The sequence below is a fragment of the Pantherophis guttatus genome, chromosome 2, assembly GCF_059756535.1.
Source record: "Pantherophis guttatus breed Tessera chromosome 2, ASM5975653v1, whole genome shotgun sequence".
NCBI classification, from domain to species: domain Eukaryota; kingdom Metazoa; phylum Chordata; class Lepidosauria; order Squamata; family Colubridae; genus Pantherophis; species Pantherophis guttatus.
In genome coordinates, this window is record NC_142064.1 from 9,863,645 (window position 1) to 9,880,695 (window position 17,051).

General features: G+C 44.9%; 1 protein-coding gene across 2 annotated transcripts in view; it reads right to left on the reverse strand.

Annotated features, from left to right (window-relative positions):
- The window catches only part of EPG5 (ectopic P-granules 5 autophagy tethering factor), a 122,947-nt gene that overhangs the window by 89,528 nt on the left and 16,368 nt on the right, over nucleotides 1–17,051 (reverse strand). For both annotated transcript variants that reach the window (XR_015732036.1, XM_060690777.2), the window contains exons 6-10: nucleotides 15,415–15,488; nucleotides 12,831–12,936; nucleotides 8,222–8,336; nucleotides 2,837–2,987; nucleotides 1,028–1,183 (exon numbers count right to left, since the gene is read on the reverse strand). Coding sequence is in view for 1 of the 2 variants with exons in the window: in XM_060690777.2 (XP_060546760.2) it covers nucleotides 1,028–1,183; nucleotides 2,837–2,987; nucleotides 8,222–8,336; nucleotides 12,831–12,936; nucleotides 15,415–15,488 (602 nt within the window). In the remaining variant the exon portion in view is untranslated. The remainder of the gene's footprint in view (nucleotides 1–1,027; nucleotides 1,184–2,836; nucleotides 2,988–8,221; nucleotides 8,337–12,830; nucleotides 12,937–15,414; nucleotides 15,489–17,051) is intronic.

The following is a 17,051-nucleotide window of genomic DNA, read 5'->3' on the forward strand; positions in this document are numbered from 1 at the left end:
ATAAGTCTAATATATGTTAGACTGATATACTGCTTTACAGCCCTCTCTAAGCAGTTTACAGAGTCAGCATAATGCCCCCAACAATCTGGGTCCTCATTTTACCATCCTCAGAAGGATAGAAGGCTGAGTCAACCTTGAGCCTGGTGAGATTCGAACTGCCAAATTGCAGGCAGTCAGCAGTAGCAGCCTGCAATATTGCATTCTAACCACTGCGCCACCGTGGCTCATCCATGTAAAAATCATGTGGAGACTCTAGAAAGAGTGCAGAGAAGAGCAACAAAGATGATTACGGGACTGGAGGCTAAAAGATATGAAGAACGGTTGCAGGAACTGGGTGTGTCTAGTTTAATGAAAAGAAGGACTAGGAGAGACATGATAGCAGTGTTCCAATATCTCAGGGGTTGCCACAAAGAAGAGGGAGTCAAGCTATTCTCCAAAGCACCTGAGGGCAGGACAAGAAGCAATGAGTGGAAACTCATCAAGGAGAGAAGCAACTTAGAACTAAGGAGAAATTTCCTGACGGTTAAAACAATTAATCAGTAGAACAATTTGCCTCCAGAAGTTGTGAATGCTCCAACACTGGACATTTTTCAGAAGAGGTTAGACAACCATTTGTCTGAAATGCTGTAGGGTTTCCTGCCTAAGCAGGGAGTTGGACTAGAAGACGTCCAAGGTCCCTTCCAACTCTGCCATGCCATGCCATGCCATATTTTCTATTCTATTCTATTCTATTCTATTCTATTCTATTCTATTCTATTCTATTCTATTCTATTCTATTCTATTCTATTCTATTCTATTCTATTCTATTCTATTCTACTCTACTCTACTCTACTCTACTCTACTCTACTCTACTCTACTCAACCCAACCCAACCCAACCCAACCCAACCCAACCCAACCCAACTCAAACCAGCCCAAAAAACCAAGGTATCTGCTTGCTGAAATTTCCCCAGCGGGGATGATTTCCTCCCATAGACTCATAACATGCTACCCCAGACTGGAACCAGTGCTGTTCCACTATTTGCCAACCTTTTTGCTTTCAGGACATGGAGTATAGCCCTCAGGAAAAACTCATCGAATTCCACTTGCAGCTTCTTCAAGGAATACGGCTGCATCACAGAGCCACCCTCCTTGGCCCGGCTGACAAACTGGGCCCAGTGATCACTCACGTAGCACAGGGTCATCCTGTAGGAACAGTTGGGAGACAGAAAAAAGAGAAGAAGGGTTCCAACAGGAGAGAATATTTGTAGCTCAGGGTTGAACTGTGGGGTCCTTGGTGCTCTACGAGCTTGGTGGTTTTCTTGCAGACATTCCGTGACCCAACTGGGTAACTTCATCTGGGAGTTTGGGGTTTGCTTAAAGTACTAGAGAGCCAGTTCGGTGTAGTGTTTATGGCACCAGGCTAGAAAGTGGGAGACAGTGAGTTCTAGTCCCACCTTAGGTATGAAAGTCAACTGGGTGACCTTGAGGCCAATCACCAGGAGACAGTGAGTTTTAGTCCTACCCTAACCATGAAAGCCAACTGGATGATTTTGGGCCAGGCCCTTTCTCTCAACCCAACTCATGCAAATGGAGCCCACGCCCACTGCTCACACAAGTGAGGATGTGCATGCTCACCAGCTGTTTCCACAGCCCAGTTGCAAACCCCACACCCCACAGGTTGGGGTACTCCTGCACTACATTAAATATAGGTACAGGTGAATATTTCCCCCATCCAGTCATGTCCGACTCAAGGGGACAGTGCTCATCTCCATTTCCTAGCCGAGGGAGCCAGCTTTGTCCAAAGATGCTTCCGTGGACATGCAGCCAGCAAACTATATGCCAAAGGGGGATGGAATTCTGTTACCTTCCCACCAAAGTGGTACCTACTGATCTACTCGCATTTGTATGCTTTCAAACTGCTAGGTGGGCAGGAGTGAGGCAAGGAATGGAAGCTCACTCCTTCGCACAGCACTCGGGTCTTGAACCCAGGCTGTCAAAGTTTCCAGCTGACAAACTCAGCGTCTTTAAACCGCTGAACCATTGTGCCCGCCAAACAGAGCAATATAGAAAACCAACACCAGAAAAAGACCTAGTGGTCCTTCGAATTTGCCTTCTGAGTTTCTGTTTTCTTTTTAATTTATTTATTTGTTATTACTGTATTTTTCGGAGTATAAGACGCATTTTTATCCTAAAAGAGGCTGAAAATTTGGGTGCATCTTATACTCCGAATGTAACCCAGCCCATCCGCCGGCCCCCACCCTTCGTCCTCCACGTGTCCTCTTCCTGGCTGCAGAGATTGCCGACAATGGCTTGTTTTTGGGCTCCGCGCGACGCATTTTCAGCTTCCAAACGCTTCGTTTGAGAGCCCTTCAAGGCTGCGGGGATCGCCAAAGCACGTCGCCACGGATCGCCACCCAAAAACACAATACATTTAGAGGCTGAAAACAAGACGTGCGGTGCCCAAAATGGCTACTGCTTTCTCTTAACCTTTCCGCGCTTCGCCTGCTTTAGTCACTGGAGTTCCTTCCGACGATCCGCTGTGCTTTTGAAGTTGCTTTTTAGCCCCAAACCAGCCCCAACCTCAAAACCAGCGAGCGAACTAATGTGCTGAAGCTGAGCAGGCTAAGGACGCTAGTCAGACGAATACCTGGTAGGCAGAATTTTTTTTTCCTATTTTCCTCCCCCAAAACTAAGATACATCTTATACTCCGGTGTGCCTTATACTCCAAAAAATACGGTAATTTACTCATATGCCCCCCCCCCCCGCAACTCAGCTAGGGGTTTCATTTTGCTATCCTAATCGTGGCTCCTTCACCTGGGTCTGCCCATGAGGGAAAACGGACAGAAGCGCCTCACCTGATGAGATGGCCGATCCGTTTCACAAACTGTCTGTAACGGGCTCGGTTGAAGGTTTCCAGCCCCACAGCAAGGAGATTCACCACAGAATTAGCAAAGGTAAGTATCTTCATCATCTCTTGGGAAGTTGTCTTCTCGGAGGCGTAGCTGCCTGCTCACAGGAAAGCATTTCAGAATGGAAAATGGCTATTAGTGCACGAGCTAATAGGCAGGCAGAAGAAAGAAAAAATTTATCACTTATTAAATTTATATGCCGCTCATTTCACTGTTATGTGAAAGGCAGCTTGTAACTTCATAAAATGCAAATACAATTCATTAAAACATTAAATATTATAAAACAAATGGAAAGGGGGGAAGGGGGGGAAGAGAAAAAGTGTTACTATAAAAGTGTACAGGAATGATAAAACAGATGTAATTATTTTAAAAAAAAGTATTTGAAATGAAGATGTATGTAAATAGAAAATCGGGACTGCTCGAATACCGTTCTAGATTAAACTGACAATGGATACAACAAAGGAGTGGGAAAGGAGAAAGGAAGAGAGAGACGGAAGGAGGGAAGAAGAGAGGAAAGGAAAGGAGAGAGAGGGATAGAAGAGAGGGAAAAGGAGAGGAAGAAAAGGGAGGGGAAAGATGAATAGGAGAGTGGGTTAGAAAGGGAGGAAGAAGAGAGAAGTGGGGGAAGGGGAGGAGAGGAGAGGGGAAGTAGAAGGGGAGGAGAGGAGGAACGAAGAAAGTAGAAAGGGACAGAAGAAGAAAGAGGAGGGAAGGAGAAAAGGCAAGATTGTGGTAAAACAAAGAAGAGGAAATGGTAAAAGAGCAGCCCTGAACAAATAAAAATGAAAGTTAAAGGATAAGATGAATGATCAATGATTAATGATGGATAAGAGACTGTACACTTAAATATGCTTATGAGAAATTAAAAAATTATAAAATTTGATAAGTTAGTAAGGCAGGGGTGTCAAACTTAAGGTCCGGGGGCTGGATTCGGCCCACGGGGTGCTTCAATCTGGCCCACGGGGACACCCTGGAAACAGTGAAGGATTGGCCTGCAGTGCCTCTGCCAGTGAAAATGGGCTCCCGAGCTCCGTTTTCGGCTGCGACGTCCTCCTGCAACCCCCTGTCAGTGAAAACAGAGCTCGAGAGGGCCGCGTGCAGCCCTCTCGAGCTCTGTTTTCACTGACAGGGGGTTGCAGGAGGACGTTGCACCGAAAACGGAGCTTGGGAGCCCATTTTCACTGGCAGAGCACTTGAGCTACCACAGGCGCCCCCTGACACGAGTGATGCTGAGCTGGCCACGCCCACCCCGGCCCCCCAAGCTCAAATACAACCCTGATCCAGCCCTCAATGAAATCGAGTTTGACACCCCTGCTCTAAGGAGAAGGAGTGGAAGAATTGGGGTTGGAGTTAAAAGAGGGATCAGCCTAGAATCCCTATGTCGCCACAAGCGGTTACTTCCCCTGAATTGTGTTGAATTTATTTTTATTATTTTTTTTATAATCATAATCATAAGTTTATTTGTCAAGCATATATAAGATAACAGGTAAAAGTATAAACATAATTTGAATACATGAGAAGAGTAAGTAAAAAGGAATATTAGGACAGAGACGGTAGGCACGATGATGCTCTTATGCACGCCCCTTACCGACCTCTTAGGAATGGGGTGAGGTCAACAGTAGACAGTCTAAGGTTAAAGTTTGGGGGGTTTGGGGAAGAAACTGCAGAGTCAGGTAGTGCATTCCAGGCATTGCCCACTCTGTTGCTGAAGTCGTATTTTCTGCAATCGAGTTTGGAACGGTTTACCTTGAGTTTGTATCTATTATTTGCTCGTGTATTGTTGTGGTTGAAGCTGAAGTAGTCGTTGACAGGTAGGACATCGTGGGAGATAATTTTATGTACTATGCTTAGGTCAGACTGAAGTCAGCATAGTTCTAAGTTGCCTAAGCCCAAAATTTGGAGTCTGGTGGCATAAAGTATTTTATTGTGATTAGAGGAATGGAGGACCCTTCATTTTGCTAACTCCAAGCAGGTGCTAACAGTTGAGAAGATTCCTATGCATAGGCATGATTACCAATAAATCAGTTTGATTGGACCGTGTGTGTGTGGACCTGATCTTTCACACCTCAGAGCGCCAAAATACAATGCGGTAGAGACAAGATCTTCTTCAGAGCCCACTAACAACCTCCAACGTGGCATGGACCCATAGCAGCCCCAGGCCAATTGGCACAACCAGGTTCTTGAGAACCTTTGAGAAGGCCTAGTATTCTTAGCCTAAGCCACAAATTCAGTCTCTTTATTATGTTTTTTTTTTTAATTTATAAAATGTATTGGCTGTCCATCTTACCACAGAGTAACTCTGGGTCGTTTGCAGGCCTCTTGTAACCCTGGAAGTGATTTTCGTTCCATTCTTGCATTTGTTCCTTCAATGTTAGCTTTTCTCCCCAATAATTTTTTGGGGACTGTTTCAACTGTGTTTATCATGAACATTTTCAGGGTCCTGTTGAAAACTCATTAAAGGCTACCTATGTGTAAATACTCAAAAGGGAACGTGCTGGCTCAGTAACTAAGACGCTGAGCTTGTCGATCAAAAGGTCGGCAGTTCAGCGGTTCGAATCCCTAGTGCCGCATAACGGGGTGAGCTCCCGTTACTTGTCTCAGCTTCTGCCAACCTAGCAGTTAGAAAGCACGTAAAAAATGCAAGTAGAAAAATAGGGATCACCTTTGGTGGGAAGGTAACGGCGTTCCGTGCGCCTTTGGCGTTTAGTCATGCTGGCCACATGACCACGGAGACGTCTTTGAACAGCGCTGGCTCTTCAGCTTTGAAATAGAGATGAGCACCGCCCCCCTAGAGTCAGGAACAACTAGCACATATGTGCGAGGGGAACCTTTACCTATGTGTAAATACTAAAGTAAAGGTAAAGTTTCCCCTGTTCAGTCATGTCTGACACTAAGGGATGGTGCTGATCTCTGTTTCTTCGCCAAGGGAACCAAGGTTGTTCAAAGACACTTCCGGGACAGCATAACTTTATGCCAGGGATAAATAAATAATAAATTACCTACGGGACCGCCTACTACCACCAATAGCCTCCCACCGACCGGTACGCTCTCATAGAGCGGGGCTCCTCCGGGTGCGTCAGCCAAACAATGTCGACTGGCAGCCCCTAGGGGGAGAGCATTCTCTGTGGGGGCACCTACTATCTGGAACGAGCTCCCCCCGGAGATACGGAGGATCCCGGATCTGTGCACCTTCCACCGCCACCGCGCTTTGAAGACCTTTTTATTCCACCCGGCAGGCCTGGCTTAAATCTTTTCCCTCTTTTCTTTTTAATATGCAAATTTTAATCTGTTTTTTAAATGATTGGGGTTTTTTAATTTGTCTGGGCCAAATTGTTTAAGTCGGTTTTATCCTGTTTTTAAATTTTGTATTTATGTATTTTACTGTTCAGCTGTTCACCGCCCTGAGTCCTTCGGGAATAGGACGGTATACAAATCAGATAAAGATAAAGATAAATAAATAAATAATTTTATTTCTATACCGCCCTTCGTCGGTCTCGGGGGGTACCCGGGTCCTATGCCATGGAGTGCTTTAAAGGTGGTAACCAGTACCTTGAATCCCACCCAGAAGACCACTGGGAGCCAGTGCAGCTCGCGCAGGAGGGGTGTCACGTGGGCACAACGAGTTGCGCCCATAACCACCTGCGCGGCCGCATTCTGGACCAGTTGGAGCCTCCGAGTGCTCTTCAAGGGGAGCACCATGTAGAGAGTATTACAGAAGTCCAGCCGGGAGGTGACAAGGGCGTGAGTGACCGTGCACAAGGCGTCCCGGTCCAGAAAGGGCTGCAACTGGTGAATCAGGCAAACCTGATAGAAAGTCCCCCTAGCCACGGCCGTCATATGTTCTTCTAAAGACAGCCGTGCGTCCAGGAGGACACCCAGATTGCGAGCCCTCTCTGTGGGGGGCAGAGATTCACCCCCAATAGTCAGCGATGGCACCAGCTGACTATATCGGGACGCCAGAAGCCACAGCCACTCGGTCTTGGAAGAGTTGAGTATGACCCTATTTCTCCCCATCCAGACCTGCACGGCCTCCAGGCAGCGAGACATCACATCAAGGGCATCGTTGGGGTGGTCTGGGGTGGAGATGTACAAATGAGTGTCATCAGCGTACTGATGGACTCTCACCCCAAAACCACGGATGATCTCACCCAGCAGCTTCACATAAATGTTGAACAGAAGGGGCGAGAGGACCGACCCTTGCGGCACTCCCCATGCGAGGCGCCATGGGCAATGGGATGGGGAACAATGGCCCTTTCATGACTTGTGGACTTCAATTCCCAGAATTCCTGAGCCAGCATGGCTAGCTCAGGAATTCTGGGAGTTGAAGTCCACAAGTCATAAAGGGGCCATAGTTTCTCCCATGCTGGCTCAGGAATTCTGGGAGTTGAAGTCCACAAGTCATAAAGGGGCCATAGTTTCTCCCATGCTGGCTCAGGAATTCTGGGAGTTGAAGTCCACAAGTCATAAAGGGGCCATAGTTTCTCCCATGCTGGCTCAGGAATTCTGGGAGTTGAAGTCCACAAGTCATAAAGGGGCCATAGTTTCTCCCATGCTGGCTCAGGAATTCTGGGAGTTGAAGTCCACAAGTCATAAAGGGGCCATAGTTTCTCCCATGCTGGCTCAGGAATTCTGGGAGTTGAAGTCCACAAGTCATAAAGGGGCCATAGTTCCCCATGGTGGCTCAGGAATTCTGGGAGTTGAAGTCCACAAGTCATAAAGGGGCCATAGTTTCCCCCATGCTGGCTCAGGAATTCTGGGAGTTGAAGTCCACAAGTCATAAAGGGGCCATAGTTTCCCCCATGCTGGCTCAGGAATTCTGGGAGTTGAAGTCCACAAGTCATAAAGGGGCCATAGTTTCCTCGATGCTGGCTCAGGAATTCTGGGAGTTGAAGTCCACAAGTCATAAAGGGGCCATAGTTCCCCATGGTGGTTCAGGAATTCTGGGAGTTGAAGTCCACAAGTCATAAAAGGGCCATCGTTCCCCACCTCTGCTCTACGTCAAGGCGCACAGAATGTCATTATGTTATGTGGATGCTACGTTTTTCTCCATTCTCCCTCTTATTTTTTTAATATACTTGTACTCCCCCACACATAGACCTCAGCAAATAAACACAATGAAGACTTCATACAACGCAGAGTCAAATACAATATTGCGAGCATCAACGGAAAAGAACAGACGCTTTAAAAAAATCAGACAGAGAAACTTCTGCTGGCCCAAACCTCATGAGGTCTACATTCCCGAATGAGTTCTGCTGAAAAGGCAGCCGTTTCTCATTTTAATTCAATTTTTAAAATCCCCGTGAATAGAGCTAGCTTTATAAAGTTGCTCACCTTCAGCATCGAAGCCAAGCATGTGCTGGAAGAGTTCGTGGAAGGGGAACTGAGACAAAAGGGCCACCAAGTCATCTTCCAGAAGAAGAACCCAGCTAGATTCTGGATCTTCATCCTGGGGTGAAAGAAACCTGAATCAAGGACCTGCGTTTTGTACGGTTAAGGTTGAGCCGGTTTGGTGTAGTGGTTAAGGCGCTAGGCTAAAACCGGAGACCAGGAGTTCATGTCCTACCCTAGACATCAACCATTTATTGTTTATTTATTTATTGGTTCAATTTACATGCCGCCCTTCTCCGGAGACTCAGGGCGGCTTACAATGCGTTAAGCAATAGCCTTCATACTTTTGTATATACTTGCTTAGTAGGGCTTTCGGGCCCCCCTAAGCTGAGTTCTTTTTTATACAAAGTCAGCTTATTGCCCCCACAATCCAGGTCCTCATTTTACCTACCTCGAAAGGATGGAAGGCTGAGTCAACCTTGAGCCTGGTGAGATTCAAACTTGCAGTAATTGCAGGCAGCTGGTGCTAATTAACAGCACTTTAGTCTGCTGCGCCACCAAGGCTCTTATACTTATGTGGCACGGTGGCGCAGTGGCTAGAGTGCAGTACTGCAGGCTTCTCCTTTTTTGCAAGGGGAAGAGTTAGTTGCAATTAATTTCTTTTTTTTTTTTATTGAAAAAGTTTTCAAATACAAATTTTTCCCTTTTTTTTCCCCCTCTCCCTCCCCCTCCCTAACCCCCCCTCCCCACCCATCCCCCCTGTGACTTCTTCATAACCAAAAAAAAAACCTAATTCATAACAGATTACTTACTCCCTCCTCTAGATATTGACCTTTACTTACTAAAAATATTATTAATATTATAACATCCCCCTTTATCCATACATTTCAGAAAAGAGAAAAGAAAGGAAAAAAAAAAGACATTATACTATGACATTATAGAATAACTTCTCCACTTTAAAACTATACGATAAGTCCTACTTTAACATTTAATCTTCTATATATATTACTATAACATTTCAAAGCGGCCTTCCCCATAAAATCTAGTTTAACATTTATTCCACTCTATCCATTTCCTCCACTCCCCTAAATATATCACTTAAAAATCCCTTTTCTTAGACTAATCAATCTACTAGCTTATTCACCCACTATCATGCAAAATTACCATATACAACATTTCTTAATATCTTTGATTCACTGCCCACACTACTTAAAAATATATGTCTATATTTTCCATTATATCTAAATAAAAAAAAAGAAAAGACAATGACTTTAAATTTATAATCCATATAGTATCTTCTTTGAGGTCTTTCCACTGGATTGGTAGAACCAACATCCATAATCGGGTAACATAGCTTGCTGATGCAACAGTTTATTCAGGATCTTCAAGTTAAGTTGCAATTAATTTCTTAACCAAAAGCAACAGATAGTAGCGCTATGACCAAATCTTTGTTTTTTCCTACATGAATGAAAGATTTTACTTCTGTCCTGGTTGAAATTAATTGTGCTTGTTTCTGCCCATTTCCCCAATTTTTCAAGATGCTCTTGAAACTTGATGTTGCCCTCTAAGGCATTTGCTATATATATATATATCAAATGCCTTATATTTATTATATAAGTAATAAAATACTTATAATTTATTTATTATCTACAAATACAAATACAAAGAGCCTTGATGGTACAGTGGTCTAAGCACCCTGTTATTAACACAGCTGCCTGCAATTACTGCTGGTTCGAATCTCTCCAAGGCTCAAGGTTGACTCAGCCTTCCATCCTTTCTAAGGCAAATTGAGGACCCAGTTTCGGGGGGCAATAAGCTGACTTTGTATAAATATACAAAAGGATGAAGGCTATTGCTTAGCGCATTGTAAGCCGCCCTGAGTCTCCGGAGAAGGGCGGCATATAAATCAAATAATAATAATAATAATAATAATAATAATAATAATAATAATAATAAATATTTGTATTTATTTATTAATAAATAATATTTATTATCTACAAATATGATAATTACTTTTTTCTAAACCTCTCATTCTAGACCGTTATAAATATTTTGAACTACAAATATGATAATTACTTTTTTCTAACCTCTCATTCTAGACAGTTATAAATATTTTGAACAACACAGGATCTAACCCTGGTGATCTGCCACTTGACACTTTCCCTCAACACAACACACAGCCATCCTTTGTGTCTATCAGATCTTTGATCGCTGCCTTATCTGAAAGGGATTTTTTTCTAAACATGAATCTCTCCAAGTTCTCTTTAGGAAGCGCTACTATCTGTTGCTTTTGGTTAAGAAACTAATTGCAACTAACTCTTCCCCTTGCAAAAAAATTAAAAAATAATAATAATCCAGGAGTGCTTCCCTTTGAACTGGGGGAACGGAGCGCTTTTACAATTTCCTTTTCTTCCTTTCTAAATCTTGAATGGGATGTTTGCCAACATCTCCCCCCTTTTTTTGGGGGGGGGGGAATCAATGCCGTAAATTATTCAATATCATTAGTTATAGATTTGGATATCTGGCCTGAAAAGGGTTCTTCCTTCTCTTGAAAAAAATGCCAGAGGTGGAAGTCTCCCCACGTCCTTCTCCCTCCTTCTCCCTCCCATTTCACCAAGGCTGTTCCTTCCTTCCTTCCCCCTCTAACTGATTTGTTGGGCCCTAACTGTCCAAGGTATCGAAAAACCTAGGACAAAACCTTCTTCGGTGTATGGGTTGCGGCGAAGTGCCTAGGAGGGAGTGGCCGTGACCGTTGTGCCAGGGCGAAAGACTAGGGGAGGGCCAGCCGAGGAGAAAAGTTTGTGGCTAATAACCCAGAGGCGAAAACCTCGAGGTAAAACAGGCAAGGAGAAGGGTTCGAGCCGAAAAGTCCTAGACCCCCTTGGGCCGATGTCAGCCCTGCCTCAGCTCGAAACTTTAAGTAAGAAAGATTCTTGACTCCATTTGGTGAAAAAGGTATGGTTTAAAGGTCAAGCAGACTACAGTAAAGCAAAGCCAGATCTGAGTTTCGCGCGCCAAATTCCCCACTGCATTTCCCCCAAGACTCTCCCTGCCTTTGGTTCCCGATTCTCCAATCAAACTCAAACCAGATGTTGTTGGTCTTCTTTGATAGGCGGATAAATTTCTCCTCAGACAGTTGAATCTCCGCCGGCACAGTGAATAGTGGAGCCTTCTTCCCCCCTCCCCATTCGTTTACCTTTCCCCACCCGCACCCCGCGAGAGCTCATGGCGGGCTGGCACCAAAGCAAAAGTACAACGCGGGTGTGAGGAGGCAGTCCTGACAGCCAGCCATTCTCTCTCAGCCCTAGGAAAGAGGCAATGGCAAACCACTTCCAAAAAACCTGGCCAAGAAAACTGCAGGGACTTGTCCAGGCAGTCATCAGGAGTTAACACTCACTCAAACACAAACACACACACAAACACACACACAAACACAAACACAAACACACACAGACTCAGCACTAGTACTGTCAAGGGAGAAAGGGTTAGCCTCTCCAATACGTCTCTAGGCTGTATCAGAACTGAGGGCCATACAGCAACTCCAACGGTATCCGTCTTACAGGAAGTCCTCAACTTACAACAGTTCGCTCAGTGACCATTCAAAGTTACAACGGCACTGGAAAAAGGGACTTAGGACCATTTTTCACACATACGACCATTGCAGCATCCCCATGGTCACATAATGCTTGGCAATCTGACTCACATTTATGACGGCTGAAATGTCACGGGGAAGTCAGGTGATCCCCCTTTTGCGACCTTCCGACAAGCAAAGTCAACGGGGGGGGGGAGCCAGATTCACTTAACAACCATGTTACTAATTTCACACCTGCTGGGATTCACTTAACAAAGGCAGCAAGGAAAGTCATAAAATGGGGCAAAACTCCCTTGACAAATTTCTCACTTAGCAACAGAAATGTTGGGCTCCGTTGCGGTCGTAGGTCGAGGACTAACTGTATTCCATCAGAGAATAACAATAACCTCACTCTGTTTCCTGCTATGGCATTCATACGGTACTGATCAGTATTTTTAAAAATGCAGCCAAGTTATAACAAACTTCTCTGCTCATCTAGCTGGAAAACTAAACCCAAAACTAACCGTAAAGCTTGAGAGAAATTTATAATGCAGGGGTGTCAAACTGGATGTCTTCGAGGGATGGATCAGAGTTGTAGTTCTCTTCCGTAGGGTGGCTGGGGGAGGAAGGGGTGACGGCCGCCTCCTGTAGTACTGTGCCGGCTAAAACGGGACACAAGGGGTCTGCGTGCAGGCCCCCCACGCCTCATTTTCAGTCTCCATGGCCTCCAGCAACACTCTGCCGAGCAAAAACGGGCCACGCGGAAGTCTTGCGAGGCCGTCACGAGGCCCATTTTTGGCTGGCAGGGTGCTGCTGGAGGCCGGGCAGGCTGAAAATGACACACACACACACACACACACACCATGGCCTGTTTTGGCCAGCAGAGGCACCACGGGCCGGTCCTTTGATATTTCCAGGCCAGACCTGCGGACCAGATTTTAGCACCTCACAGGCCGGATCCAGCCCGCGGGCCTTGAGTTTGACACCCCTGCTATAGTGAGTTTGAGCTCAACGGACGTTAAAATCCTCTTTTCAAAATACCTCTTCTCCACCTTCGTCCACTAAAGTCCAGTTTCCAGATTCGGCCCCTGAGGACGAAGACCTTCGTTCGCTCGGCTTCATATGGCACATGAATTCCGCTCGATTTCTGCAGGATATAAAACACGGCGGGTTTAGGAAGACGCATCTACGCATGTGGGTAAAAATGGTTCCATTTTCTTTTGTTGCTATATTAGAATGGAGTGACCCACGTTATCGTGACTTCTCTGCCTAACGCTCCACAGAATGGAACATTAAAACGTGCTTTTTTTTTTTTTTTTGACTCCACGAACTTTTGATATTTCAGGCAACACAAGCAATGTATATAGACTTACTGCTGTAATGGACTCTGACAATTACGGTCATAAATTGTAGTGTTGGATCATCCATGTGGCCAACTCAATTTTGCGACCATTTTTGTAGCAGTTGCGTGAAAGCTGCGGGAGGTTGTTGAGTGAATTGTTCAATTGTTGGGGCTGGTTTTGCCCAAAACCAGAAATAAATCAGAAATAAATAAAATGCTGTCACCTCCCCAGGAATAACAATAACTTAGTTCCAAACTGGCCTTTTTAGTCACACTAGATGCTGTTTTAGGACCTCTTTCCAGAGCACAATACCATAGTCTCTTGAGACTGAAGAATGCCAATGCCAAGTTCCGAAATTCTGACACTCACACCCCCGGCGTGGTCATATGACACCCACCCACATGTGAAGTGCTCAGCAACCAACCCTCATTTATTTATTAAATTTATATGCTGCTCAGAGCTGCCTGATAGTGAGATGGATAGCATATATAATAGATTTGACAGACAGGACAGGACATGACAGGGAAAGAGAGAGAGCGAAAGAGAAAGAGAGAGATAAAGAGATAGAAACAGAGACAGAGACAGACAGAGAGAGAGAGAAAGAAGGCAGAGAGAAAGAGAGAGAGAGAGAGAGAGCAAAAGATTGATAGAAACTGAGACAGACGGAGAGACAAACAGAGATAGATAGATATAGATAGTAAAAGGTTGATAGAAATAGAGACCGACAGACGGATGGATGGATGGATGCATACCAGTTTTTGAGTGCCTGACATGCGAACATATGACCAGCTGTCAGAACTTCAAAACCAAGTCATAAATTCACCTGGGGAGGTCCCACTGCAACTCGAAATGGCCGCTAAGCGACCAGTCGTAAGTCGAGAACTACCTATATGTTAGACGTTGATAAATCTACAGGTTCTCAAACATGTTGAAGTTCTGACTCAGCAACATGAAGTTTTAACCTACTGTCATCTGCGTACATTACCCAAAATGGAATTCTTGTTCTTCGAATCAGACATTTCCTATTATCCAGTTGATTTTTTTATTTATTTATTCACCAACACAATTCAATTCAACCGAGAGAAGGCAGCCTTTCCTAAGACTGGGCTACTCAGTCTTATCACAGGGAGACAGGTTAGGAAAAGAGCTTCAGGCTGTTTAAATTCCCCAATCAAACACCACCCTCCCTCTGGCTCCCACATCCACCCCACCCAGCTGCCTCTCTGCTCAGCTTTTATAGCTACCCACTGCTGGGCTGGCTAGGGAGGGGTCTTAAAGGGACAGGGCACCCGCAGCCCAAGTACCAGTCACTTTGCAGACAGCCTGTCTAGGCTGCACTCACAGAGGGATAGAATCAAGATCACGTGAAGTGTTAGTACCAGTTTATAATGCCTTGGTAAGGCCACACTTGGAATATTCCATCTCTGTGGTAGGTGCCACCACAGAGAGGGCCTCCTCAGGGTGCCGTCAGCCAGACGTCGGCTGGCGACCCCCAGGGGGAGAGCCTTCTCTGTGGTGGCACCTACCCTCTGGAACGATCAACCCCTGAACGATCGGGCCCTAAAAACTTACTTTTTTCAGTTAGCCAGGCTGGCCTGATTCCATGTTGGTTTTAATGTTTGATACTGATTTTTAATTGAAATGTTTTAAACTATGGGCCAAATTTCATTTAATTATTTTTAAAAATTATTTTAACTTTTGTGTACAAATGTTGAAACTGAAACAAATGTTTTTATTTTGGCTGTTCACCGCCCTGAGTCCGAAAGGAGAAGGGCGGTATACAAATCTAATGAAAGATAAAAGAAAAATAAAGTACAGAAAAGAGCAACAAAGATTATTAGAGGGCTGGAGGTTAAAACATAGGAAGAACGGTTGCAGGGATTGGGTGCGTCTAGTCTAATGAAGTGAAGAGCTAGGGGTGACATGATAGCAGTGTTGCAGCGTTTGAGGGGCTGCCACAAAGAAGAGGGGGGGGTCAAACTATTTTCCGAAGCACCTGAAGGTAGGACAAGAAGCCATGGGTGGAAACTGATCAAGGAGAGAAGCAAGCTAGAATTAAGGAGAACTTTCCTAACAGTGAGGACAATTAATCAGTGGAACATCTTGCCTTCAGAAGTCGTGGGTGCTCCATCACTGGAGGCTTTCAAGAAGAGATTGGATACCCATTTGTCTGCAATGGTATAGGCTTGAGCAGAGGGGGTTGGGCTAGAAGACCTCCAAGGTCCCTTCCAACTCTGTTATTTCTTCCCCCCAAGAAACACGTTTTGCACTCTGAAACCTACTTGGCAGGAGACATGAGCAAAGCGAGGGCCTGCATGAAGTGAAAGACACCGGACGGATTGCCCAGAATCTGGATCTGAAAGGAAAGGGTAAAATTAGGATGTGTGATTTTAATAATAATAATAATAATAATAATAATAATAATAATAATAATAATAATAATAATAATAATTTTTTTTTTAAAAAAAGCACCAACTTGGAGCTCAACGTCACAGATGCTGAATTTTCAGAATTCTGAAATTTGTAATTATACAAATTTACATTACATTATTGAGTACAGGTAGTCCTCGACTTACAAGCCTGGCGGCGCAGCAGACTAATAGCCTGTTATTAACATTCAGCTGCCTGCAATTTCTGCTGGTTCGAATCTCACCAAGGCTCAAGGTTGACTCAGCCTTCCATCCTTTCTAAGGTAGGTGAAATGAGGACCCAGTTTGTGGGGGCAATAAGCTGACTTTGTATAAATATATACAAAAGTATGATGGCTATTGCTTAACGCATTGTAAGCAGCCCTGAGTCTCCGGAGAAGGGCGGCATATAAATCTTTTTTTTTTTTTTTTAAATTGTTTAGTGACCGGTCACTAACGGTCACTAAGTGACCATTCAAAGTGACAACGGCACTGGAAAAAGGGACTTATGACCATTTTTCACACTTATGACCATTGCAGCCATCCCCATGGCCACGTGAATAAAATTCAGACGCTTGGCAACTGACTCCTATTTATGACGGTTGCAGTGTCCCGGGGTTATGTGATCTCCCCTTTTGCGACCTTCTGACCAGCAAAGTCAACGGGGGGGGGGGAGGGGGCGGAGCCAGATTCGCATACCAACCATGTGACTAATTTAACAACTGCAGGGATTTACTTTTTTTTTTTTTTAATTTGATTTATATGCCGCCCTTCTCCGGAGACTCAGGGCGGCTTACAATGCGTTAAGCAATAGCCTTCATCCTTTTGTATATTTATACAAAGTCAGCTTATTGCCCCCACAAACTGGGTCCTCAATTTACCTACCTTAGAAAGGATGGAAGGCTGAGTCAACCTTGAGCCTGGTGAGATTCGAACTTACAGTAATTGCAGACAGCTGGTGTTAATCACAATGCTATCAGTCTGCTGAGTCACCAGGCCCTTACTTAAACGAATGCATTAAGGAAAGTCGTAAAATGGGACAAAACTCAGTTAACAAATTGGTCACTTAACAACCTAAATGTTGGGCTCGATTGGTGGTTAAGTTGAGGACTATCTGTATCGGGAGCTGGGAGGGAGGTGAGGAATTTACGGGAGCCGTTGGCAGCCTGAGAAAATCCTCAAGGCCGTTCGGAAGGAACTTCCAAAGGCACAAACTGTTTTCCCAAAACAAAAAGAAACAAGCTGGATTGGTGGACAATGGAAAAGCAGTGGCCCAAATGGGGAAAAGGGGAAATTAATTAAGCTGCTTTACGTGCGAAAAACCTCAGAGCCAGCTTTGCTTCTTCTGTGCCCTATGTGGATCTATCAGTAAAGTTATTCCTCTTGGTAAAATACTGTCCCAGGACTTTCTTTTGCTGCTTGTGCCAAAGGGACGGTTGACGTGGGTCACAACTCAAGGACCACCTGTGTACGAATATTTGCCGTTGACTCATTTTGAACTCCAAGCAACC